This window comes from Somniosus microcephalus, chromosome 11 (genome assembly GCF_052327205.1).
Source record: "Somniosus microcephalus isolate GS21.2 chromosome 11, FLI_Smic_1.0, whole genome shotgun sequence".
In the NCBI taxonomy this organism is placed as follows: domain Eukaryota; kingdom Metazoa; phylum Chordata; class Chondrichthyes; order Squaliformes; family Somniosidae; genus Somniosus; species Somniosus microcephalus.
This window is the reverse complement of record NC_140997.1, coordinates 38,458,840-38,485,676: the sequence shown is the minus strand read 5'-3', so window position 1 is coordinate 38,485,676 and position 26,837 is coordinate 38,458,840. Positions and strand designations below refer to the sequence as shown.

At 42.9% G+C, this 26,837-nt stretch overlaps 1 protein-coding gene across 6 annotated transcripts in view; it reads right to left on the bottom strand.

Annotated features, from left to right (window-relative positions):
* The window catches only part of tsc2 (TSC complex subunit 2), an 85,213-nt gene that overhangs the window by 28,480 nt on the left and 29,896 nt on the right, over nt 1-26,837 (bottom strand). For 4 of the 6 annotated variants that reach the window (XM_086000502.1, XM_086000506.1, XM_086000503.1 and 1 more), the window contains exons 15-26: nt 26,674-26,829; nt 25,593-25,712; nt 22,474-22,596; nt 20,641-20,747; nt 12,643-12,793; nt 10,585-10,707; nt 8,894-9,028; nt 8,104-8,293; nt 5,971-6,064; nt 5,580-5,682; nt 4,651-4,748; nt 2,469-2,594 (exon numbers count right to left, since the gene is read on the bottom strand). In XM_086000502.1, the coding sequence (XP_085856628.1) occupies nt 2,469-2,594; nt 4,651-4,748; nt 5,580-5,682; nt 5,971-6,064; nt 8,104-8,293; nt 8,894-9,028; nt 10,585-10,707; nt 12,643-12,793; nt 20,641-20,747; nt 22,474-22,596; nt 25,593-25,712; nt 26,674-26,829 (1,526 nt within the window). The remainder of the gene's footprint in view (nt 1-2,468; nt 2,595-4,650; nt 4,749-5,579; nt 5,683-5,970; nt 6,065-8,103; nt 8,294-8,893; nt 9,029-10,584; nt 10,708-12,642; nt 12,794-20,640; nt 20,748-22,473; nt 22,597-25,592; nt 25,713-26,673; nt 26,830-26,837) is intronic. The other 2 variants (XM_086000507.1, XM_086000508.1) reach the window with 1 other exon arrangement.

Below are 26,837 nucleotides of genomic sequence, written 5' to 3'. Positions count from 1 at the left end.
CTCCCCACATTTGTATGCTGGTTAATAAGCAAGTTGTTATTGACAAGTAATATGGAGCAAGCTGCTGAAAAGGTCAGCTCCCTGTTACACTGCAGCTCCTCAGTTTAAAAGAGTCGGATATAATAGAAACACTCAATAAAATAACCCACACCCGAAGTGGAGGGCAAAAACCGACTTGCTTAAAAAAACAAGCCACAGACTTGGACCATCAACTTTCATAAGGGGTCGGCCATTTAGGACTGAGACAAGGAGAAATTTCTTCACTCAGAGGGAATCAAGGGATAGGATGGGAAAGGGGAGTTGAGGTAGCAGCTCAGTCAGATCTTACTGAATGGCAGAGCAGGCTTGAGGAGCCGTATGGCCTACTCCTGCTCCTATTTATGTTCTTATATTATGCCCAGGGCAATTTGGCTTCTCAGTGTGATAAGTCATAAAATTAGCATGAAGTGTCAAAACACAAGGCTATTGTAAGTGCCAGTTACATGTTTTTAAACATTTTCAATCAGGGATCCAATGTCATTTTTCCAGAATGCTGCAAATTAAAGTCTATTGATAATTTAGTTACACAACTACAGACTGAACAAAGATTCTGGGCCTATTTAAATTTTAATGGGCACCAGTTTAACAAAATTGCAAAAAGAAATGAGCGGGTAGAGAAAAAAAAATCAAAAAGCTTAATACTACTTATTCATCACTATGAGGAACAGAAGTATTATATTATGAAGATATTCCAAGTTTTTGAAAGAGATGGATTACAGGAAACCATTATATGCACTTAGGCAGAACCCAAGAACAAAGAATGGAATTCAGCAGTGAAGAGAAAATCCATCACCATAGCGCAGAGTCAGTATATTTTTTAATCAGGAATTGAAGAAAATGTATTTAACAGGTTGTCGTTAATTTAGCTTCCACAGTTGTATTTATAAAAACAAAACCATCCATCAGGAGTAAAAATGTGCCTCAGAAGCAAACTATTAGTATTTGTGTCAATTAAACTTGCATTATCTTTTCACAATGATCAACTATTACATTAACTAATCAGTTTTGTAATATACACGAGCCGATTCAGAAACTAGGGACCATGAATAAATTACTGAGTATGAAAGTGACAGAAGTTCAGCTTGGGGTGTGTGGCAGGGGTGGGGGGAAGAGAAAGAGGAAGAGTGTAAATAGAACATCAATTCCACTTCTTGCACAAACTTTAGCCATCGTGAGGAGTGGAGCAATTTAGATTCAATACCCAAGCTCGACTATATTCCTAATAAGGAAGAGTGTGGAGACTGGAGGAATTCATAATAGGGTGCAACTCCTGGGGGCCCGGGGGGAGAAAGAGGTGGTGAGCTACTTTCAAACAGATCTCTCACAATTATCCATTACTTCATCTGCTGGCTGAGGTGTCATTGCTGGGTCATTCCGTTTGTTTAACCCCAAATGGGATTTTAGAAAAGTTCTCAAGCCCTGCAGAATCATTCTCATGCCCTTCATTTGAATAAAAAAGAAGTTTCCGGGGTGGGGGGGGGGGGGGGGGGGGGCATTCACCAAATGCGTGTCAGAAAGGCTGGCTGCACTCACCCAGTGAATCAAGTAAAAGCAAGTGGGGAAAAGATGTTTTTCTTCCCCTCAGTCTTTTGGTGAGGACTATTTTTCCCTTCCCCTTCCTTCTGTAGAGTGAAGCATCTCAAATGGCAACACAGCACAACAGGGGTGGATGCAGTAATGGAGAACACAGCTTCTGCCTGAAAAATGCTCACTGAATGGGGCAGCTTGAAGAGCATGTCTGACTCAAGGATGCTTCAGAACAGATACAATTGGGTACTTTTCCTCCGTGATTTATACTATTTTCCTACATTACAACACTAACCACGCTTCAAAAAGTACTTCATTGGCTGTAAAGCATTTTGGGACGTCCAGAGGTCGTGAAAGGTGCTATATAAATGCAAGTTCTTTCTTTGATACCACAGGACATTTTGGACAAATACCACACATCCATCACAGACAAAACAAGAATTTGCAGTCTGCTTAATGAGAATACAGTTATACTGACACATAACCCTCTAATCTCAAGAGCATTAGAGCTGGAAACTAAATTAGAGTACAATAGCAAAATACTGCAGATACTGGAAATCTGAAACAGAAAATGCTGGCAACACTCAGCAGGCCAGGCAGCATCCGTGGAGAAACGTTAACTCCGATTCTCTCTCCATGGATGCTGCCTGGCCTGCTGAGTGTTTCCAGCATTTTCTGTTGTTTTAACCATATTAGAGTCCCTGATTGACAACCACTGACCTATAAATATTTATATTCCTGAATACAATATTAATCCAGATCAATAGTCCCACATTAGGTATTTATTGAAACAGTAAAAAAGTACTTCATAAAAAATCTACAACTAAGTCATGCAAGCCTCCCAGCATGCAAAAACCCCAGAATGAAACTCTGTTGAGCATAGGCTCTTGTAATGCCTCTACCTGCGGACTGCATGTTCTGAAACACTGATGCTGCGGGACCGGAAGGCCTCGACTGTGGAGAGGTCTTTCATATCTTTAATTTGGGAACTATTCAAGCCTGGTTTTAAGGGCTTTGTGGCTCGCAAGCTACCAGCACCAACCCAAAGACACCGCAGGTGGGAAGGGAGCCATTGGGAGGAGTTGATGGTGAGAGGTCACAGGCCAGAAATGGGGTTCCCAGATAAGTAAAGTGAGGGAAACAAACACCAGCACAGAGAAAGAACAAAAAAAAAGGGGGAAAAAATAAAAACTCAAAAGCATTAAACAAAATCTGAAATATGACAAAATAGCAAATTAGATCAAACACAGTTTATACGCTACAGAACAAAGAAATATATAAACTCCTGTTACATTACTGATTACAATTGGCAGAACAAGCAATATAAAATTAAGGTTGGAATGGCATTTTAAATTGACAACACAATTGTGGGGGGGAAGAGCTGGTAATACTCTGGATAACTAACCTAATGGATACACGTTTGTGTGGGGCTTTACTGTGAAATGCAAGTACACACAATTCTCAATACATAGAACATAGCTAATGACCTTAGTCTGCAATTTTAAATCACTGGTCCTGCAAGCAGGATATGGCCCATTTAAAGCTTTCAGTTACTTATTATTAGAAAGGGAAATCAATGAAAGTGCCAATCGCTCCCCACAAATCATGGCCTTTAAAGTTACTCTGGGGGATACTAGTGGTAAAACCCTCAAGACCTTTGTATAAAACCACTTTCTCTACTTTAGTGAAGGTTAAACTGTTCAAAATATATGGGTTTAAACCATTCAAAAACTAGGTAATGTGTCTGTTAAAGCAGAGGCTGGATTTTCACACAAATGCATCAAGTGCCCTTACTCTAGTATCGCTCAGCCCCATTGTCACTACTGCGCTGACAGATGGGAATTTAGTACGAAGAGTACTCTAGTATCCCATGTCAGTTCAAGGCTTGCGTCTCCAGTATAAAGCAATTCAGTGGGAATGCAAGTCTGTTATTGCCATCAAGTTTAGTTTAAAATACTCAAGCTTTTTTTTTACGTCACTACTTTAGATGCCCATATTCCAACCTTAAACATTTGTGCATTTGAACACAAAAAACACAATGCAACTATATATTTATACAAAATTAGGAAATAAGGAAAAGCACTATTGCAATTTGACAAAAATGCATAAATACTGGACATCAAAGCAAGAGGATTTGATGGAAGATCACGATCAGAAAAGATCAGCAGCAGTGAGGTAGGGGTGGCTTATTCGTGTATCACTCAGTAATTCCCTTCTAAAAATCAAGAGGCCAACTCTTTAACCCAGAGATACAAACGATAAAATCAACTTACTTAGTCCCGCTTTCTCTAAAACCTCCCAAGAAGTGTGCTTTCGCACTCTCCCAGTGGTATGCGCTGTTCCATTCACGTTATTCTGTAGCTAACAGTTTATTTGGGATTACAAGTTACGCAGGGGTTTACGTAGCACATGAATCCAGTCCAGACCGATGGGATTGAAGTCCCCTCGCCCTGCCAGTTGCAAGGGCTCCATGTAAAACAAGCTCTGGCAATCAGGTCCAACCCTACTGTGCACATTCGGAGTACAACATCGTCCGAAAGGGAACTCGACACTTGTGCTGCAACAGGTGCTCTTCCAAAGCACATTATAGGGTCATTGTAAGGGGCAACTTGACTACACCTGGCTGGGTTACACAGAACAAAGGAACACTTGATGCTGCCATTAAGCACCAAAATTGGGAAAGTGTTCAATTCTCCAGCACTTCAATGCTTTCCAACCCCACTCAAAACACATTTGGATGTCATTAGAATTTCCACATGTTAAAGAGTTAGTGAGTTCTCTTGCAAGGTCAAAGTTGAAACAAAATATTTGTAGAGATCAAGATACTGATGAATCAAGTACACAGCATAAAAGATAATAATTGCCAAACATCAGCTTCCATATTAAAAACAGCAGAAAGTGCCAGTTCGCAAAATTTCAATAGCTATCTTAAAATTGCCATTACACATTCCACCAGCAAAGTTACTGCAGTAAATACATCAAAACTCAATTTGTTGTTTGAATGGTTTACATTTCAGGACACATGCATTATACAAAAAGTATGCTCCCATTTTTTTTTTTTTTTTTAAAAAGAGATTAGCCTACCTCTTGAGAGGTCTTTCATTCAAGCTTGTGCTACGGGCTCGAAAACTGCTGGGTTCATGTGTATCCTCAAATGGTAGCAAGGCATTCGACCGTAGACCCTGGTTTATTAAAAACAAACAAACACATTAATAAGGTACAGTGGGTAATTTAAGTTCAGATCTCAATTTTACACTGAAGCAGTAGTGAACTAATTTTATAATATTCATCAAGAGTGTGGAGCCATAGTTTACAAAAAGAGTAAAGGCTTTTAGAAACAGAAAAAAATAAGGGTAGGGCTATAGAACAATGGAAGTTTACAGCACAGGAGGGGGCAGGGAAATTCTCCCAGTGCCCTGGCCAATGTTACCAAAAAAACAGAATTAACTGCTCATTTATCTCATTGCTGTTTGTGGAACCTTGCTGTGTTTGCATCTACAAAACAATAACTGCACATTTCAAAATTAATTCGTTGGCTGTAAAGCATTTTGGGACGTCTGGAGAACGTGAAAGGTGCGAGAAAGGATTTTATATTTGAAATCTGCAAGTTCCAAAATACATTTTAGATGGAGCCACGATTAAGGCGCTCCACAAATGTAAATTTCCTAGTCAACCGCACAAAATGAAGTGACCTCAATTTTTTTTGGAAAACTCATCAGTAGGAAAGATTCTAATAATATGCCAAGCTACTTTTGCAAGCCATTTTAATAATGAACAGACACATCTGTAATTAGGGAGGTTTTCCACAATCCTCTACATTAGCTTAACAAAATACAACCTGAAATACTTTCACTAAGATATAGCACTAACAAGTCACCAAAGTGTCACAAAGCACTTCAGTGAATTAATTACACAGTTCAGTGGCTGTTGCTATGTGCCAAGATTTAAATATACACAATGAATAACCAGCACACGAAGTGAAGAATCAACTTGTAAATAACCAAGATTCTTACTTTTGTAATGTACCGTACAAAGTCTTTTCGGAACACAAGTCGACATCGAATGAACCACATGGCTATAACATGGTGTGCTAGAGACACTATATACTGGTTGAACCTAAGAATGACAGAATAAAAGCAGTGCAATTTCATCTTAAACAGAACTAGCAGTTTGTAATTGCAATTTCCCAAGCTGCGTACTTTGATAGAGCTGTAATAGCCATCTTAATACTACCTGAAAATAGGTCAAAATCTAAACCCAAGTTTATTTGGGTAGTTGCTATTGTAATTCTGCTTTATATAGATGACATACACACCAAATTTAAAGCTACATCAGAGAACATGACCAATTTTTTTTTATTTTTATAAACTTAATTTTTTTAAATTGAGAAAAGTTATCACTCACTTGAAAGGGTTAGTGTAAGGTAACGAGATAGCAAATACACTGACATACTGTTCTGCCACAAAGTTGACGTAGAGGGGAGGAAGTCTCACCAAGGCTGCAAGAGAACACAGGTTTTAAATCTCTTACACCATGACAGATTTGCAGTCCAAGACCACAGCTACACATTTTCACTAAGTTTCGCTGTCTGAATTTAGAAGGGTTTGGTAAGCAGCTATTAAATACCACACAACCTAGGGGTATAGGATATCTTGACACACTGCCCAGCACGGAGCAGGAAGTTGCAGGTTAATTGCAACTGGCATGAGGAATGTTGCAGGTTTGCCAGATGGGAGAGAAGAGTCAACTTCTGCTGCTGTACTTTTCCCAGCAGACAACTGTGGAATGGCATTGTCTGATGCCCAGAGCAGGGTGGAGGGATTGCAGGAGTCCATGGCTCATCGCCTCGGAATCTCTGCCTTTTTCACACCCACTGTTGTAGTAAATATGCCCATGGATATTCCCAGGAGTGCAACTCCCAGGAACCATCAAGGTTTTCTTTACCAAAGGAATTCCCACATCACCATTCTCTCACCTCCCCCAACGCATGGGTAGGAGTGCATTTTCTGCAGTCCCCCCACCCCAAAGCATGCACAAAAGTTTATCTGCTGAAGTTGTTGGTCTAATTTCCAACTCCGATGCCCAGGAATACAATTTCCAGGGACATCACCAATTAATCTACAATTCCCAAAACCAACCACAGGACCAGGGCTCCAAATACATGAAACTTCCATGGCCTACTCCCTCTCAATTTTTGTGGAGTTTACATAGTCCAGTCCCTCCAATTTCACTGTACCTTTTCCATAGTCCACACCTTTCTAAACACACTGCTTCTTATACACCCCATCCCCTCCAGTCTGCTGCCTCCTAATTGCTCTGTGCCATTTCCTTGGTTCTTTAAAATTCATTCATTCACAGGATTATGGCTGTCACTGGCAAAGTCCAGCATTTATTGCCCATCCGTAATTGCCCTAGAGAAGCTGGTGGTGAGCTCCTTCTTGAACTGCTGCAGTCCGTGTGGTGAAGGTACTCCCACAGTGCCGTTAGGTAGGGAGTTCCAGGATTTTGACCCAGCAGCGATGAAGGTATGGCAATATATTTCCAAGTCAGGATGGTGTGTGAATTGGAGGGGAACTTGGGTGATGGTGTTCCCATGCGCCTGCTGCCGCCTTCTTTCCAGGCAGTAGAGGTCACGGGTTTGGGAGATGCAGTCGAAGCCTTGGCGAGTTGCTGCAGTGCATCTTGTAGATGGCACACACTGCAGCCACGGTACGCCGGTGGTGGAGGGAGTGAATGTTTAAGGTGGTGGAGGATGGAGTTTCAAACAGTGGGTTGCTTTGTCCTGGAGGGTGTCGAGCTCCTTGAGTGTTGTTGGAGTTGCACTCATCCAGGCAAGTGGAAAGTATTCCATCACACTCCTTACTTGTGCCTTGTAGATGGTGGAAAGGATTTGGGGAGTCAGGGGAGTGTCTCACCACAGAATACCTAGCCTCTGAACTGCTCTTGTTGCCACAGTATTTATGCGGCTGGTCCAGTTAAGTTTCTTTTCAATGGTGACCCCCAGGATGTTAATGGTGGGGGATTCGAGAATGGTAATGCCATTGAATGTCTCGCTGCAAATGGTCATTGCCAGGCACTTGCGTGGTGCAACTGTTACTTGCCACTTATCAGCCCAAGCCTGAACGTTGTCCAGGAATCTCCTGCGCCTGCAATCTCCCCACAGCACAATGCAAAAAATGCAGGAAACAGTGCTGCAAAAAGCAACAGAAAGGGGTGGAAAAAAGGGAATAAAAAGGGAAAGTGAAAAGTAAAGGAGCAGAGACCATCGAAGGACAAGCGAGCTAGAAAAGGTCATACACATCAGCATAGCAGGATAGAGAGAGACAGTGTTGGCCCTCCAACAGGAGGAAGGATATGGAGGTAGAACAGAAACACTGTTCCGGGAGGGGAGGGGAATGTGCAGGCACAGGGGAGGCCTCTGCCACTGCTGGGAGTGGTAGCTGTTGCAGTTTAGTAGCTCCGCATTATAAAACATTACACCCTCTAACTCATCAGTTGGAGCACAGAAGATCCGCTAATGGAACCAAATAATCTTACTTGATAAAAATTCCAGCATGGGGATAGCCATGGTGAGTGTGGCAGAGATGTGCGTCAGTTTGAGAATAATGCCAGGAAGCAGTTTAACCATGATGTCTGGCATCTCGATGATGCACATGGTCAGTGTCACCACACACTGTTTGGCACAACGGTAAATCAGCCCAGTATCAAGGCAGTGAACAAATTCACGCTATTGAAAATACAAAGCACAAAGATGGATCATATTAAGACAATGCATTTAAGTTATTCAGGGCTCTTAGCCTGAATTGTGTTCATATAGATAACAAAAAAAATCACTCAATTTTATTAATGCTCGTCTCATCAAATCACGCAATTCAAAACTGAATTGCATCCGATTAAATCGACTACGCCAGGCTTGAGAACTATTGCAAGTTTAAGGTCTGCCTTAGGTATTCTCAGGTACTTTCCCAAACAGTCTGAGCCTCTGGCGTTGAGGGGAAATAATGATGCCATTTAAAAAGAAAACTCCAATTAGATCAAACAGATGAATTGCTGGTGCACAATGCTCGCTAATTCTGGTGCATGAATGAGCACTTGTGCCTTCAGTGCTTAGACTTCAATGCAGGGTGCCATACATCTCAATTCACCTGCTTGACGATCCATTTTCCACACAGCAACCATACCCAGATTTAACTCTATATGCATTCCTTCTTTTTGTTCTCTACACCCTTCCTCCAGAGATCTATACCTGGCCCAAAGAATATCACCTTCAGTGTAGGCAGATGTTAACACTTCAAGCAGAATTCATGTTTAACTAATTTTGATTTACCTGTTTAGTCTGGTCCAAGTAACCATGGTATGAGGTGATAACGGTCAGCACTGGGACAACAGCCAACTGTACATCAGTGCGAGAGAAGCCGTCTGGCGTATTCCTCAACCTCTCTGCCAGCTGGCGGTCGGTGACCTAGAAAAGGAATGGCAGACGTCGGAAATAACTACAGACTGAGAATTAGCACCCAACTCAAAAAATTATTTTTCATCGAGTACACCAACTGCCCCCCCCCCCCAACAAATACTAATCCAATCCCAGGAGATTCAAGCAGTCCATGTCAGACAATAACTGCTCATCAAACAGGAGGCACACGTGAGCAAAGTCGGAGAGGCCACCTGGGCATGCTCCAAGATCGGGTTGTGGCACATTGTTGAGGTAAAGTAGAGGGAGCTGATCAGGACTGCCTGCATCAATGGAACCCTAGCTGGAGAGAGAAAACTTTTTTTTTTTTTTTTATATATATATATATATATATATATATATATATATATAAATAAATGTGGCTGAACATAGATGACCAAATTGTTTTTACTTTACCATGCTAGAGAGTTGATCTAAGCTGTGTGAAGAGGTCAGAATGAGTACCCTTATACTTGAACAGTTAGTTTATCCAATAAAGACTGACTTGCATTTATATAGCGCCTTTCATGACCTCAAGACATCCCAAATAGCTCTACAGCCAATGAAGTAGTTCAGAAGTATAGTCACTGTTGTAATGTCCAAGTTTCAGCACCTTCCCGTCTGTCTCCTTTATAGGATAACAAAAAGCACATTCCCTGACCCGGGAATGCTTAATGCCACCACATTTACGATTACTGAAGAGCAATGCCTCCATGTCTGAAATAAGCAATAACCGAGATCTTAAGAGGTCATTCTTCAAGGCTAATCTCCCAATTAACATTGAATTTACACAATTTGGTCCATATAATCAATATAGTAAATTTCCCCAGACAGATCAGCATTACTCAGTGTTATAATCTTTCTAGTCTTTAGCTGAGTGTAAAATTTCATTTGCAGTCTAGTGCTGAGGTTGTCGACATCAGAACAAGCTGTTGATGTATTACAAATGGTCTTGGCAACCTTGGGGTAGAGTCAGAGAGGCACAGGAGGACATTCGGCCCATCGAGTCCGTGACAGCTCTCTGCAGAGCATTCGAGTCAGTCCCCCTCCCCCGCTCTATCCCCGTAGCCCTGCAAGTTTATTTTCCCTCAAGTGCCTATCCAGTCGCCCCTTGAAAACATCGAGTGTCTCCGCTTCCACCACATCCGTCGGCAGCGAATTCCAGGTCATCACCACTCACTGCGTAAAAAAGTTTTTCTTCAGATTCCCCCCCATAAACCTTAAATCGGTGTCCCCTAGTCCTTGTAGGGCGGGGGGGGGGGGAAATAAAACCCATCACAGTTCCTGCTTCTAATCACAATCCAATGACTCCTGCAGGAAACAAGTGCAGACACGGAGTGAGACAGGAAGAGGCTCGGTTTTAATGTGCCCTTCACTCCCACCCATGGGTAAAATGCCAGTTGATGTCACTGGCTAGCCCAGACAAAGAACAGCTATTGGGCAAGATACCAGAGGACTGTCTGCACTGTGGAACCTTAGCCCAGCATGAAACCACAAGAGACACAAAGCATTTAAAAAAAATTTTTTTTACATGACAACATAGATTACCAATTGTTTTTACTTCCTACCATGGTGCAGAGGGCAGAGCAGAGTTGGTCTATGCTGCACGGAGAGGTCAGAATCAATCCCTTATACTTGAGCAATTCAGGTAGTTTATCCAATACAAGTTTCAGCACCTTCCAGTCTGTCTCCTTTAGAGGGTACAAAAGCACACACAAAGATGGAAAGATATATAATAAATAAATGTATCTTTCAAGTTACAAAGGGCACATAAAGATGCTGAATCATTTGATAGTGTTCCCAGCACCTTCGAGAGGATTCCAGGAAAGCTTCGAGAAACTAAACTGATTTTTTAGTAGAGGTGTTCAAAATTATGAAAGGTTTTGATAAGAGTAGATAAACTGTTTCCACTGGCAGGAGGGTTGGTAATGGAGGATGCAAATTTAAGATAATTGGCAAAAGAACCAGAGGGGGAAGAGGAGAAACTTTTTTTTTTATATAAACATTGAGAGTTATGATCTGGAATCTGTTACCCAAAAGGGGTGGTGGAAGCAGAGTTAAAAAGGGAATTGAAGAGGAAAAATTGCAGGGCTTTGGGGGAAAGAGCAGGGGAATGGGGTTAATTGGATAGCTCTTTCAAAGAGCTGGCACAGGCAAGATGGGCCGAATGGCCCCTTTCTGTGCTGTAAAACAGACTTCTGAGAAAAGCTGTTTGAATTACATCAAACTTTGCATCTAACTGGGAAAACAAATCCAAAGTGCTTTATTAGAGTAAAAATAGACACTGAACACAAGTGAGAGTTAGGAGAGCTGACCAAAGGCATGGTTGTATAGGTAGGTTTGAGTATGTGTTTAGAGGCGGGGAGAGGGAAAGAGAGGTGGAGGGTTTTAGGAAACGAGTGCCAGAGAGGAGGATTAAAACAGCTGAAAGCTCTGCCACTGATGAGGAAGAGATGTACAGGAAGTCAGAGTTAGATAAACAAAGAGCTTGGGACAAGGCAGAATGGTGAAGGAAATCAGAAGTATGGTGGGGTAAGGCCATGAAGTGATCAATCATGAAAAGTGCATGCCAAGCAGGATAGTAGCAATGTAAACTTTGAGCTCAGAGTCCCTTTTCACCATTTGCAGGTATATATATTTTTAAAAAAAAAATCACATCCAGCGAATTGAATTGATAAGGCACCATTGGACAAAATGCTTCCACTTGGCATGATCAACCTCAAGAATGGAAACTTCTACATCAACCACTGGAATCCCAGGTATCCTCAGCCCGTCATTTTAAGAACCACACCATCAAGTGGACGTTCAGGGACTGGGAGTTTAATGTGCCATTTGTGGTCTGTATGGGAACATGAAGGACCCATCACATCTCAAGCGTCAGTACATCCAAGAACCATATCTTCCTGTTGTCAGTACAAGTCACCAGAATGGCAAGTGACTCTGATGGAGGAGACTAAACAGGAATGATCGACCTTCATAGGCAAAATATTAAATTTGTACATCAAATAGGTGATGAGAATCAAAGTTTGGAAATGCTACTTTAAACTGAAAATAGCATTATAAATCCAGTTACCACTAATTCACATTCACCGAAGACTATTTCACCGAGAGGAATAGATGACCCAGATACCATCAGGTTTAGCTTAGACTATAAAGAAAGAACTGCACAACACGAGTATAGAACTAATAAGTTTGCAGCAGACTTAAGAGTAGTGGACTTGTACAATAGCACCCCAGCCAAGACAGATCATCTGTTAATTAACAGCTTTGAAAAATTGACAAATACTGTAGTTCTCTGGTTAAGAACATGATTGAGGGTTACAAGAGCAAGTAAAGTTAAACAGTGATTGTATATCCTGCAGAACATAATGGTTACCAAAGTTGCCAGCACCATGGAAGTGTCCCAACATGGAAGGAAACGCTCAGGTGAACAGTGGATTGACATTCTGGGTTTCACTCAATTTACCATTTGAAAAGGAGACACACAGACACACTTTAGAAAACACTTCCTCAGGAAAAGTTAGGTAGAGCTTTTGATCATAGCCGATTGCACATGGTCTGTGGAAGGAACGAGCTTGGGAGGAAAAAACGTCGTTTCATTTCATACATTGTTTCTTTTTACTTACATGTTCAAGGCACTGGAGAATTGCACTAAAAGCCAGCGAGAAAGGTAAATAACCCATGCGAATGGTGGTACTCTGAGCTGCTGCAGGGCTTCCTGCTGGTGGAGAAACTGTACCTTGCCCTTTCTTCTCAGAGCCTCTCCTCTCAGGCTCACTACAATAAAATATAAAGTGATTGTTGGAAATTAATAAAGGCACAATAAAGTATGCTTCGCTTATTCCCACATGCTAGAAGACTGCTTGATCAAGTCGAGTGGCCATGGCAATGTAATTGGCAAGGGACCTTAGTATACAAGTGTTCGAAGGCATTCATTTAATGGCCCGGATTTTGCGGTCGGCGGCGTAACTAATGGTTACGCTGCCAGCATCTGAACCGAATGTGCACTTACCTGCTGGGAACCCTCCTCAGAGGTTGCCGTCAGACAGAGGACAGCGTAGCGGCCCACGGATCCCAAGGGCGCACAGTGTGCGGAAGCGTACCTGGGATCATGTGGGCCGTGGCTCCAATCAGCAAACAAAAGGTGTCTCATTAATACTATTAGAGAGATCGCAGCGCTTTTCTCCATTTAAACTTCAGTACTTCAAAAATAGACTTAAATGTGTGATTTTGGGGTCGGGGTGTGCGCAGAATGCAGTGCTATTTTGGAAGGCATCACATTTTGTGTTTTTTTCCTCCCAGCAAACCATTTTAGAAACGGGAGAATAATGCTTTCTTCAAAAATCTATTGGAAGACAGTTCTTTACTTTTCATCGATAATAAATACTTTTTATGGACAATAACTAATAATCCTGTGGGTCATATGTAAATGCTTCCATTTCCAGCCTCAGAATCTCAGATAGCAGCCTCACTCAGAACACCACCCACCGGACGTAAGTTTGAAAGACTGGCTTGTAGTTTAAGCTTTCACATATACAGGTTGACTATCCCTTATCCGAAAACCTTGGGACCAGCTGTGTTTCGGTTTTCGGATTTCAGAAGGTATTATTTCAGACTGGGAAACTCTGAACATTAAATTAATTTGGTAATTAGTATTTGTATTTAATATAAATTTTTAAAAGTTCAGGCTACCTCTTGCGACTGTTGCGTGTCTCATTCCCCTTCCTGCTTCTCTGTGCTGCCGCTCACGGTCTGTTTACAGCTCCCCCTGCTCCGTGTCTCATTCCCCTTCCTGCTTCTCTGTGCTGCCGCTCAGTCTGTTTACAGCTCCCCCTGCTCCGTATCTGAATTCCTTGACTTAGCGGGGGTCTGGGGCTCGACTGCCGCCGCCAGTTGTGGGAAAGCCGGATATCGGCTGACTCCTACGCTAAGCTGGCCCACAAATCAGGTCAGAAAAGCATCGGCCGCGTCAGGTCATGTTTGGCGCCACTCGGGTTATGTCGTGCACATGACTTATGCTCCACAAAAAAACTTTCGGTTTTCAGAAGTGCAGATAAAGGATAGTCTACCTGTACTAGGATTTGTCAGGAGGTATCCCCTTACGCTGTGCAAACAGGCCCTGCGCCTATTTGCACCAGTCATTAAATTTTCACACATAATTGCTGGGCAGTTGGTTGACAATTGGTCCAACTCTGCGTCAGCAGTTAGGATTTCAATTTCAAGTAGGAACTTGACAGATTGCAAGTTCGGGAGGAAATCCTGAACTTCTTGTCGATTTCAAAGGCTGTATGACAGCGAGTACAGCATCATACCAACTGCAAATTCTGCCCCATTGTATATAGAAAGTTAGTCGTGTCAACTCTCATTTCACATCTTAAGAGCAAAGTTCAAATGCTGGACACTTAAGGTGAGGTGAGGCGGAGCTTAAAACCGGCAGCGACCCGAGGCCTGACCACAGCATCGGACCTGGGTGTGAGCAGTGAGGTGAGGCGAGGCGGAGCTTAAAACCGGCAGCGACCCGAGGCCCGACCACAGCATCGGACCTGGGTGTGAGCAGTGAGGCGAGGCGAGGCGGAGCTTAAAACCGGCAGCGACCCGAGGCCCGACCACAGCATCGGACCTGGGTGTGAGCAGCGAGGCGAGGCGAGACCAGACCAACTCAACAGCAGAGGAGAGAGGTAAAAAGTAATCCAAGAGTGACGTCACCAGGAAGCAGGTAAGTGATTGGTTGGTGAGTATTTCTTTCTTCTTTTCATTACAAGCTTAAATTCTGCAGTTTTTTCCTAGGGTCTCTGTGCTGTAGTGGAGACAGTTGGTAAACCATTTAACTGGTGTAATTAGAGGGATTGATTTAATTTAAATCCAATTAATTAAAGGGGATACTAGCATCTATAATCAGGTAGAGGGTGTCCATAACTAACAATAAAAAATTTAATTAATTACATAGAATGGAGCAGTTGATGTGTTACTGTTGCGAGATGTGGGAGCCGGTAGACCCCATTGAGGCTAACGGTGATTACATCTGTGACAAGTGTCTGCTGCTACAGGATCTCCAGCTCCGTGTTGATGAGCTGGAGTCTAAGCTTCAGACACTGCGACACATCAGGGAGGGGGAGAAGTACCTGGACTCTGTGTATTAGAAGGTGGTCACACCTATGAAGTTAAGTAATTCAGATGTAGCCCATGCTCAGGGACAGGACGGTGTGACTATGAGCGAGGCAGGTACAGGGATCCAGGAGGTAGTGTTGGAGGAGCCGCAGCCCTTGCTCTTGTCCAACAGGTTCGAGGTTCTTACTCCCTGTGGGGACGGGAGCAGGGGCTGCAGGGAGGATGAGCAACCTGGCCACAGCACCGTGGAACGGGGGGCCATTCAAGAGGGGGGAGTAAATAGAAATCTTGTAGTGGTAGGGGATAGTATTATTAGGGGGATAGATAGAGTTCTCTGCAGCCAAGAGCGAGAGTCCCGTAGGCTGTGTTGCCTACCCGGTGCCAGGGTTAAGGACATCTCCTCTGGGCTGGAAAGAAACTTGCAGTGGGAGGGGGTGGATCCAGTCGTCGTGGTCCATGTTGGTACAAACGACATAGATAGGACTAGGAAGCCGGTTCTGTTAAAAGGAGTATGAGCAGCTAGGGGTCAAATTAAAAAACAGAACCTCAAGGGTAATAATCTCTGGATTATTACCTGAGCCACGAGCGAATTTGGCTAGGACAAATAAAATAAGAGAGTTAAATGCGTGGCTCAAAGACTGGTGTGGGAGAAATGGGTTTTGCTTCCTGGGGCACTGGCACCAGTACTGGGGCAGGAGGGAGCTGTTCCGTTGGGACGGGCTTCGCTTGGCCAGTGCTGGGACTAGAGTCCTGGCGGATCATATAACTAGGGCTGTAGAGAGGGCTTTAAACTAACTAGTGGGGGGGGGGGGGGGGGGGGGGGGGGGAGGTTCCTAGAGAACAAATAATAAAAATGACAACAGAGAAGGTAGCAGTGGGGAAATTAAAAACCAGAGCGTGTCAGGAAGGGGCAGAAGGTATGGAGTAAAAGGTAAAGTAATAAAAAGGGCAAAAGCAGGAACTAAGTGTCACAAAACACATTTGAAAGTTCTCTATCTGAATGCACGTAGCATTCGTAACAAAATAGACGAGTTAATGGCACAAATAGCTACATATGGGTATGATCTTGTGGCCATTACAGAAACATGGCTGCAGGGTGACAATGCCTGGGAATTAAACATACCAGGTTATTTAACGATCAGGAAGGACAGGCAGGAAGGAAGGGGAGGTGGGGTGGCTATGTTAATAAAGGAAGGAATCACTGTAATACAGAGAACTGATATTGGGTCAAAAGATCAGGATAATGAAACAGTTTGGGTGGAGATAAGGAATAATAAGGGGGAAAAAAACACTAGTGGGTGTAGTCTATAGGCCTCTGAACAGTTGCAACTCGGTTGGACGGAGTATCAATCAGGAAATAGTTGAGGCTTGTAATAAGGGAACATCTATAATTATGGGGGATTTTAACTATCATATTAATTGGACAAATCAAACTGGGCAGGGCTGCCTTGAGGATGAGTTCATTGAGTGTATTAGGGATGGGTTTCTTGAGCAGTATGTAACTGAACCGACCAGGGGGCAAGCAACCTTAGATCTGGTCCTGTGTAACGAGACAGGATTAATTAAAAATGTCCTAGTAAAGGATCCCCTTGGAATGAGTGACCATAACATGGTTGAATTCCATATTCAATTAGAGGGTGAGGAGGTTGGATCTCAAACAAGCGTGCTAAGCTTGAATAAAGGAGACTATGAAGGTATGAGAGCGGAATTGAGTAAAGTGGATTGGGAAAATAGATTAAAGGGTAAGACGATACATGATCAGTGGTGTACATTTAAGGAGTTATTTTACAACTTCCAAAAAAAGTATATTCCACTGAGAAGAAAAGGGTGTAAAAGACAAGACAGCCATCCGTGGCTAAGTAAAGAAATTAAGGATAGTATTCGACTAAAAACAAGGGCATATAAGGTAGCCAAATCTAGTGGGAGGATAGAGGATTGGGAAAACTTTAAAAGACAGCAAAAAATAACAAAAAGATTGATTAAGAAAGGGAAGATAGATTATGAAAGTAAATTAGCAAAAAATATAAAAACAGATAGCAAGAGTTTTTATAGTTATATAAAAAGAAAAAAGGGTGGCTAAAGTAAATGTTGGTCCCTTAGAGGATGAGACCGGGAAATTAATGGTGGGAAATATGGAGATGGCAAAAACACTGAATGAATATTTTGTATCAGTCTTTACAGTAGAGGACACCAAGAATATCCCAACACTGGACAAGCAGGGGGCTATGGAGGAGGAGATAAACACGATCAAAATCACTAAGGAAGTGGTACTCGGTAAAATAAATGGGACTCAAGGCGGATAAATCACCTGGACCTGATGGCTTACATCCTAGGGTCTTGAGGGAAGTGGTGGTAGGGATTGTGGATGCATTGGTAATAATCTTCCAAAACTCCCTGGACTCAGCAAAGGTTCCGGCAGACTGGAAAACTGCTAATGTAACACCCTTATTTAAAAAGAGTAGACAGAAGGCTGGAAACTATAGACCGGTTAGCCTAACATCTGTGGTAGGTAAAATTTTGGAGTCCATTATTAAGGAGACAGTAACAGGACATTTGGATAATCATAATTTAATAAGACAAAGTCAGCATGGTTTTATGAAGGGGAAGTCATGTTTGACAAATTTGCTGGAGTTCTTTGAGGAAGTAACATATAGGGTGGATAAAGGTGAACCAGTGGACGTAGTGTATTTAGACTTCCAAAAGGCATTTGACAAGGTGCCACACAAAAGATTATTGCTTAAGATAAAAAATCACGGGATTGGGGGTAATATTCTGGCATGGATAGAGGATTGGCTATCTAACAGAAGGCAGAGAGTTGGGATAAATGGTTCATTCTCAGACTGGCAATCAGTAACTAGTGGCGTTCCGCAGGGGTCAGTGCTGGGTCCTCAACTCTTTACAATCTATATTAACGATTTGGAGGAGGGGACCGAGTGTAACATATCAAAGTTTGCAGATGATACTAAGATGGGAGGGAAAGTAGTGAGTGAGGGGACATAGACAGGCTAAGTAAGTGGGCAGAGATTTGGCAGATGGAATACAATACTGGAAAGTGTGAGGTTATGCACTTTGGCAGGAAAAATCGTAGAGCAAGTTATTATCTTAATGGCAAGAAACTGGAAAGTACTGAAGTACAAAGGGATCTGGGGGTCCTGGTGCACGAAACTCAAAAGGTTAGTATGCAGGTGCAGCAAGTGATTAAGAAGGCCAATGGAATGTTGGCTTTCATTGCTAGGGGGATAGAATATAAAAATAGGGAGGTATTGCTTCAGTTGTACAAGGTATTGGCGAGACCGCACCTGGAAAACTGCGTACAGTTTTGGTGTCCATACTTAAGGACATACTTGCTCTCGAGTCAGTACAAAGAAGGTTCACTCGGTTAATCCCGGGGGTGAGGGGATGGACATATGAGGAGAGGTTGAGTAGATTGGGACTCTACTCATTGGAGTTCAGAAGAATGAGAGGCGATCTTATTGAAACATAAGATTGTGAAGGGGTTGGATCGGGTGGATGCGGGGAGGAGGTTCCCGATGATGGGTGAAACTAGAACTAGGGGGCATAGTCTTAGAATAAGGGGCTGCTCTTTCAAAACTGAGATGAGGAGGAACTACTTCACTCAGAGGGTGGTAGGTCCATGGAATATGCTGCCCCAAAAAGCTGTAGAAGCTACATTACATAAATTTAAAACAGAAATAGACAGTTTCCTAGAAGAAAAGGGAATTAAGGGTTACGGGCAGGAATTTGGACATGAGTCTAGGTTCGGATCGGTCATGGCCCTGTGGGTAGCGGAGCGGGCCCAGGGGCCGTGTAGCCTGATCCTGATCCTGCTCCTGTTTCGTGTGTCGAATTCTGTTAGATTCAGGAGATAGTCCTGTCATAGTGGATTGGCAGTTAGGATCAGATCAGCCATGATCTTATTGAATGGCGGAGCAGGCTCAAGGGGCCGATTGGCCTACTCCTGCTCCTATTTCTTATGTTCTTAAATGTGAAATATCATCGAGTATCTCTCTCAGGCATAGATTATCCAATTACAGTAGTTCAGTGAATTGTTCATGCCCCAGGTCATGCGACCTGGGACTGTCCGCAAATTCTGGAACTCTTTCCCCCAAAACATAGAAGATAGGAGCAGGCCTTTCGGCCCCTCGAGCCTGCTCGCCATTCAATGCGATCATGGCTGATCATCCAAATTCAGTACCCTGTCCCTGCTTTCTCCCCATATCCCTTGATCCCTTTAGCCTTAAGAAATATATCTAACTCCTTCTTGAATATATTTAATGAATTGGCCTCAACTGCCTTCTGTGGTAGAGAATTCCACAAGTTCACCACTTTCTGGATGAAGAAATTCCTCATCTCTGTCCTAAATGGCTTACCCCTTATCTTTAGACAGTGACCCCTGGTTCTGGACTCCCCCGCCATCGGGAACATCCTTCCTGCATCTAGCCTGTCTAGTCCTGTTAGAATTTTAAGTTTCAATGAGATCCTCTCTCATTTCTTCTAAACTCCAGCGAATATAAGCCCAATTGACCCAATCTCTCCACATACGTCATTCCTGCCATCCCAGGTCATCAGTCTGGTGAATCTTCGCTGCACTCCCTCCATGGCAAGAACATCCTTCCTCAGATAAGGCGACCAAAACTGCACACAATACTCAAGGTGTGGTCTCACCAAGGCCCTGTACAACTGCAGCAAGACATCCTTGTTCCTGTACTCGAATCCTCTCGCTATGAAGGCCAACATACCATTTGCCTTCTTAACCGCCTGCTGCACCTGCATGCTTACCTTCAGCGACTGGTGCACAAGGACACCCAGGTCTCGTTGCACTTCCCCTTCTCCCAATCTATTGCCGTTCAGATAATAATCTGCCTTCTTGTTTTTGCCACCAAAGTGGATAACTTCGCATTTATCCACATTATACTGCATCTGCCCAATCACCCAACCTGTCCAAGTCGTACTGGAGTTTCTCAGCATCCTTCTCACAGCACACACGCCCACCCAGCTTTGTGTCGTCTGCAAACTTGGAGACATTACATCTAGTTCATTAATATATATTGCGAATAGCTGGGGTCCTAGCACCGATCCCTGCGGTACCCCACTAGTCACTGCCTGCCACTCGGAAAAAGACCCGTTTATTCCAACTCTTTGCTTCCTGTCTGCCAACCAGTTCTCTATCCAAGTCAATACCTTATCCCCAATCCCATGTGCTTTAACTTTACACGCTAATCTCTTATGCAGGGCCTTATCAAAAGCCTTCTGAAAGGCTGGGGATGATGAGTCAATTGAAACTTTCAAGACTGAGATCGATAGATGTGTGTTAGATAATAGTATCAAGGAACATGGAGCAAAGGCAGGTAGATGGAGTTGAGGTGCAAATCAACCACGATCTAACAGAATGACGCAAGAGGCTCGAGAGGCTGAATGGTCTACTCCTGTTCCTATGTTCTGACGACAATGACTGTGAAAGGATGGATTGAATGAAGGATTTGAATGAAGGATAAAAGAGATACCAAATTGCCTACCTGCTTCCACAGAGACAATAGGGGCTGAATCTCACAATCCTGTCCTTGTTTGGCACTCCAATGCGAAAGAGAGAGTCAGCTCGAAGATGCAGAAAGAAATTGAATACCTATGGAAAATACTTTGAATTAGTTATCAAAACAATTACTGCTCAATATTCATTGATATTCTGTTACTGGCTTTTCTATGACATGAAAAATATTGCACCTTTGGTGTACATTGATTGAATTATTCAACTTTCCTAAAAAAACAAAATGCACTTACTGGATGTAAAGCTATAGTTACAAAATGTAGGCACATTTCAGAGTGCATTGTTTCCTCAACCCTCTATTTAGCTCAAAAGCAGTTACGGTCCATTAAAAAAAAACAGAATTTCAGCTAATTTAATGAATTTACTTTGAGATATTCAAATCCAAGGCTTCAGTCCTAATGAAGGGCTTATTAACAACGGTTTTTAAAAAAAACTGAATTGTAGCATCACTGTACTCAGTTGTGCCCCACGAGAGTGACAAATTGTATCCTCTCGTAGCGAGATGATTCGAGTACAGGAACAAGGATGTCTTGCGGCAGTTGTACAGGGCCTTGGCGAGACCACACCTTGAGTATTGTGTGCAGTTTTGGTCGCCTTATCTGAGGAAGGATGTTCTTGCCATGGAGGGAGTGCAGCGAAGATTCACCAGGATGATACCTGGGATGGCAGGAATGACATACGAGGAGAGATTGGGTCGATTGGGCTTGTACTCTCTGGAGTTTAGGAGAATGAGAGGGGATCTCATTGAGACTTATAAAATTCTAACAGGACTAGACAGACTAAATGCAGGATGTTCCCGATGGCGGGGGAGTCCAGAACCAGGGGTCACTGTCTAAAGATAAGGGGTAAGCCATTTAGGACAGAAATAAGGAGGAATTTCATCACCCAGAGAGTGGTGAATCTGGGGAATTCTCTACCACAGAAGACAGTGGAAGCCAATTCATTAATTATATTCAAGAAGGAGTTAGATATATTTCTTACGGCTAAAGGGATCAAGGGATATGGGGAGAAGGCAGGGACAGGGTACTGAGTTTGGATGATCAGCCATGATCTCATTGAATGGCAGAACAGGCTCGAGGGGCCGAATGGCCTACTCCTGCTCATATCTTCTATGTTTCTATGTAAGGGAGGAGGAGGAAGAAGAGAAGATCACTACAATATTAAAGAAACAGACCTAAAGTTGGAAACAAGCTCTACAAAGCAAAGCACCAATTGCAACAGTCACTTTTAGAACTGATGACAGCATGCAAAGGCCAGTTATGTCAGAAAGTGTTACAGCGCTGTGACTCAAATCAAGTTCAGTACACATACTGGACATGAACATTACCTGAAAGACTAGGTTGGGGGTCATTTATAGGCATCTCAGATTACACATTTAAGAGCTCTGTTGAGTGTCACTCCTCATACAATGCACCTAGACAGGTGCGTTCAGTGTCAAATCGAATGACAGCTTGTTAAATTGTCAGATAACGCTCCTGTGAAGTGTCCTGGGGTGTTTTACTAAATTAACAGTGCTATATAAATGCAAGTTGTGGACATTTCCAGCCTTGTGACCATAGCGTTATAGCCACAAGCCTTAGAATGCCACACTTTACTGAAACACTGAGCAGGTTTACATAACACAAAATAAAGTAAGTTTGTTTGAGGGGGAGAGAGTTTCTCTTCTAAAATAAAAATATGGATTTCAGGAACTCAATAAAGATAATTAGTATTTTTAACCAAAATCCAGTATACAATGGGTTATAATTGGAACTGCAAGTTGGTTCTGTAACTATTGCGAGATGAATTCTCTGGCACTACCCACCTTTAGGCGTATACTGCTTGCGATAGAAGATGTGTACAATTGCTGGTAGTGTGATTGTATGTGGCTTATCAGAAGCTCATGCACGCGACTTGCATGACTGGCAGGTAAACTGTACAATTTGGTCTGGAAGAAAAAAGTGTTAACGCTTTCAGTGTAACTGTCAGAATGAATTTACATTGTAGAAGTACAGTACTGAGGGAGCGCTACACTGTCAGAGGTGCCGTCTTTCGGATGAAATGTTAAACGTCTGCCCTCTCGGGTGGACACAGCACATCCTACAGTAGTATTGGAAGAGCAGGAGCGTTCTCCCTGGTGTCCAGACTAACATTTATCACAACCAATAACAAACAGATGATAGTCATTTATTTCATTGCTGTTTGTGGGACCTTGCCATGTACAAATTGGCTGCCATGTTTCCCAATTACAACACCACTTCAAAAAGGTACTTCATTGGCTGTGGAGCACTTTGGGATGTCCAGAGGTCATGAAAGACGGTATATAAATGCAAGTTTTTTCTATGCTCCATGAGTTTAGGTAGTTATATATATTTAGTTTCTATTGGAATGCCTGCACCTGCAGGTTTTCCTTGACCTACAGAAAGCCCAGAACAATGGGTTGGGAGGAAGGGAGAGTGAGCAGCCCAGTGGGTCAGCACAGTATTCTTCCACTTTAGAGAGGAGAGTTTGAATCCAGCCTGGACTGATATAATGGTTCTCTGGGAAGAGTCTGACCTGTCTCAATCCAGGTCCTACTCTGTACAGGCCCATCATTTTCTACTTCCAGATACCACAAAGATGGCAGAGGTGGGAAATGGAAACATCACATTGATGAAGTATGAATTAACACTTGACAATGTAGATGGTTCTGTATCTAATGTGAGAATGTAGAAATTCAAATCCCCCACAAAATTCCCTCACCTAGAAAAGCACCAACATTCAACTCTTCTTGTTCCTCTCAACATTTGAAGAGCAATCACACTTTAATACAATTCTATTGCTTGCCAACTCCATTATTGATTTACCCCCCCCCCCCGCAAAAAACCCCCCCAAATAATTGGAATTACTTGCTCTGTGGAATACCATTCAAAACTACCAGGATCTGCTTACTGAGCATATCAAAGATGGATCTGATACAGAAAATATTTATTATGAAGTTTATATTCTGTCTCAGCAGGGCACTACCTTAAACTATTGATTAGTCAGCTCAATTCTCCTCAGTCCAGTCTACTATTTCAATTGCGGAGTAACTGCAGAATATATTTCAAGTGCAGGAGGGGGATACATTTCAAATGAGCATCCGCTCCCCATCTACAGGAAGCAGCTGTACTTAATAACTTGCATAAATTAAGAGTCCAATGAACACTTCCTTGTATAAGCAGGTTTTTAAATATGGCATGACTGGGGTTTTGAATTTCTCAGTTGATCAATGCAAAGAGAATGCATTGTTATACCCAGTTCAAAACAAAGATATTTCTTGAATTTATTGGATTGCCAAATATGATAGTTTGAGGATACAGAAAGTGGGAAAGCCAATTTATTTTGTAACAAAGAACTCATTACCCACAAGTAGCAGTGCCACCCGCTGGTTGCGAAAGCCTCACTAACAGCACTCCGATACGATGCATTACCCACAAGTAGCAGTGCCACCCGCTGGTTGCGAAAGCCTCACTAACAGCACTCCGATACGATGCATTACCCACAAGTAGCAGTGCCACCCGCTGGTTGCGAAAGCCTCACTAACAGCACTCCGATACGATGCATTACCCACAAGTAGCAGTGCCACCTGCTGGTTGCGAAAGCCTCACTAACAGCACTCCGATACGATGCATTACCCACAAGTAGCAGTGCCACCCGCTGGTTGCGAAAGCCTCACTAACAGCACTCCGATACGATGCATTACCCACAAGTAGCAGTGCCACCCGCTGGTTGCGAAAGCCTCACTAACAGCACTCCGATACGATGCATTACCCACAAGTAGCAGTGCCACCCGCTGGTTGCGAAAGCCTCACTAACAGCACTCCGATACGATGCATTACCCACAAGTAGCAGTGCCACCCGTTGGTTGCGAAAGCCTCACTAACAGCACTCCGATACGATGCATTACCCACAAGTAGCAGTGCCACCTGCTGGTTGCGAAAGCCTCACTAACAGCACTCCGATACGATGCATTACCCACAAGTAGCAGTGCCACCCGCTGGTTGCGAAAGCCTCACTAACAGCACTCTGATACGATGCATTACCCACAAGTAGCAGTGCCACCTGCTGGTTGCGAAAGCCTCACTAACAGCACTCCGATACGATGCATTACCCACAAGTAGCAGTGCCACCTGCTGGTTGCGAAAGCCTCACTAACAGCACTCCGATACGATGCATTACCCACAAGTAGCAGTGCCACCCGCTGGTTGCGAAAGCCTCACTAACAGCACTCCGATACGATGCATTACCCACAAGTAGCAGTGCCACCTGCTGGTTGCGAAAGCCTCACTAACAGCACTCCGATACGATGCATTACCATTTATGCTGAAAGCAAACATTTAAAGCTCAAGCTTTCATATTAAGTTAGAAAGTTAAATTAAATTAAGTGGAACAGCATAGCGAAGCTTATTTAGGATATCAGAAGTATTAGGCGTATAAATGGAAATACAAATGCTGTTCTTGAAAAACCGCACAACCTAGGTTGACAGTGTGCAATTTGTGATGTATAGCTCCAGCGTGTGCCAGGAGCACTAAAGTGGAATTTTTACCCCATAATGGAGTTTCCCACTTCAACAATGAGGCCATACTTGCAATCGAACACAAGTTCTCAGTGGAATTTGCATGACACAGCACAAAACATTAAAGTAGTAACGGGCAATGAAACAGATAGAAATCCCAGCTAGAAAAAATGTTTTAAGAGTAAGAGTAAAACATGCTAGTTAACAATTTAACCTGAATTACTGATGGCAATAAGCAGGTGACACAAGTAGAACCGCTTTCCACGATGCACGGTCCACGGTCATTTTAAAATGGTGATCTACATAATCATTGTCCACTAACTCAACTTTAAAAATGGCAGGATTACAAATCGCACATTCCCAAAAACAAGCTCCGACCGAATTAGGCACAAGATCTATAGTCAACCTGCAGAATCTCTAGAAGACCCAAGACAGCGGTCTTCACATCCTCCAGCGGAGATTCATATAAAAAGTCACTTTCCACTGCTTCCACAACAGGTGGATCAATGAGTGGCCGATTGACAACCTTAAAAAAGGAGACACATTTTACTACTATATAAACACATTATACAGTATTAAAAAGAAATTTTAAAACCCATAAAGGCTAAAATCCGCCCAAGTTTAACGGCGCATGCTTAATGACTTTGTTTCAGTATAACTGATCAAATTCTAAAGCAATGTGTCAAATATGTGTCAGTTGTGCGAGATTACACCTCATGGGGTGTAATCTCGCACAACTGCTAGAACATGAGATCTACCATTTTATATTGTTTTGAAATATAATGCTTTACTATTTCTGAATGCTACCCTAAATACAGGAAACTTCGCGATATCCGGCACCGACGGGACCGAGCTGCTGCCATTCTATCAAAACTTCCGGATAGACCAGCGCCAATGTTGTCAGATACGGAGGTTTTCATCTCCGTATCTGACAACAAACACTGTTGCTTAGCAACAGCTTATAAACACTCGGCCCGTACCTTGGAAGCGTCTCTGATGCTGTTGCTAAGCTACAGAGACGCTTTCCAGAGCCTGGCTGTTAAAAAAAAAAAAAAATGCTAGGTGAAGAAAAAAAAACCTAACCAAAACGGCTGCTGATTTCTGCCGTTAGATCGAAGTTTCCGGACATACAACCTCCGGATAAACCAAAGTTTCCTGTACTTCAACTGCTAAATTGGGAGACCATGCTTGTGTAAAGGAGAAGTAACCACAGTCCCACTGAAACAAATTCTTGTGATACGCACAAAGATTGAGTGGAAAACAAATCAAACGCCATATAACAGGCCTGCACTGTGCAGTGTGTGGATTTCATTTTACACTTTTAGAAACAACTTTTTAAATTTCAGTCGGGGCTAGGCTGGTAACCTGTGCAATCTTCATTACACGCAATCACAAACTTACAATTAAATGGAGATTCATTAATAAAAAGAATCTCACTGCATAATTACTTCTTTATTTAATATCCACTGTGCCTATAGTACCAATACCTTTTCTATAATGTCCAAGAGATTGTTAAATTGAGGGGTGTTGCAGTCCTCTGCCAAGTCCACCAGTAGCTGAGAGGCCAATCTCCGTACCATATGATCCTTATCCTCCGCAATGTGCCTTAGCTGGGGGATCACTATAGCTTCAATCAGCTCCTCCTATAAAA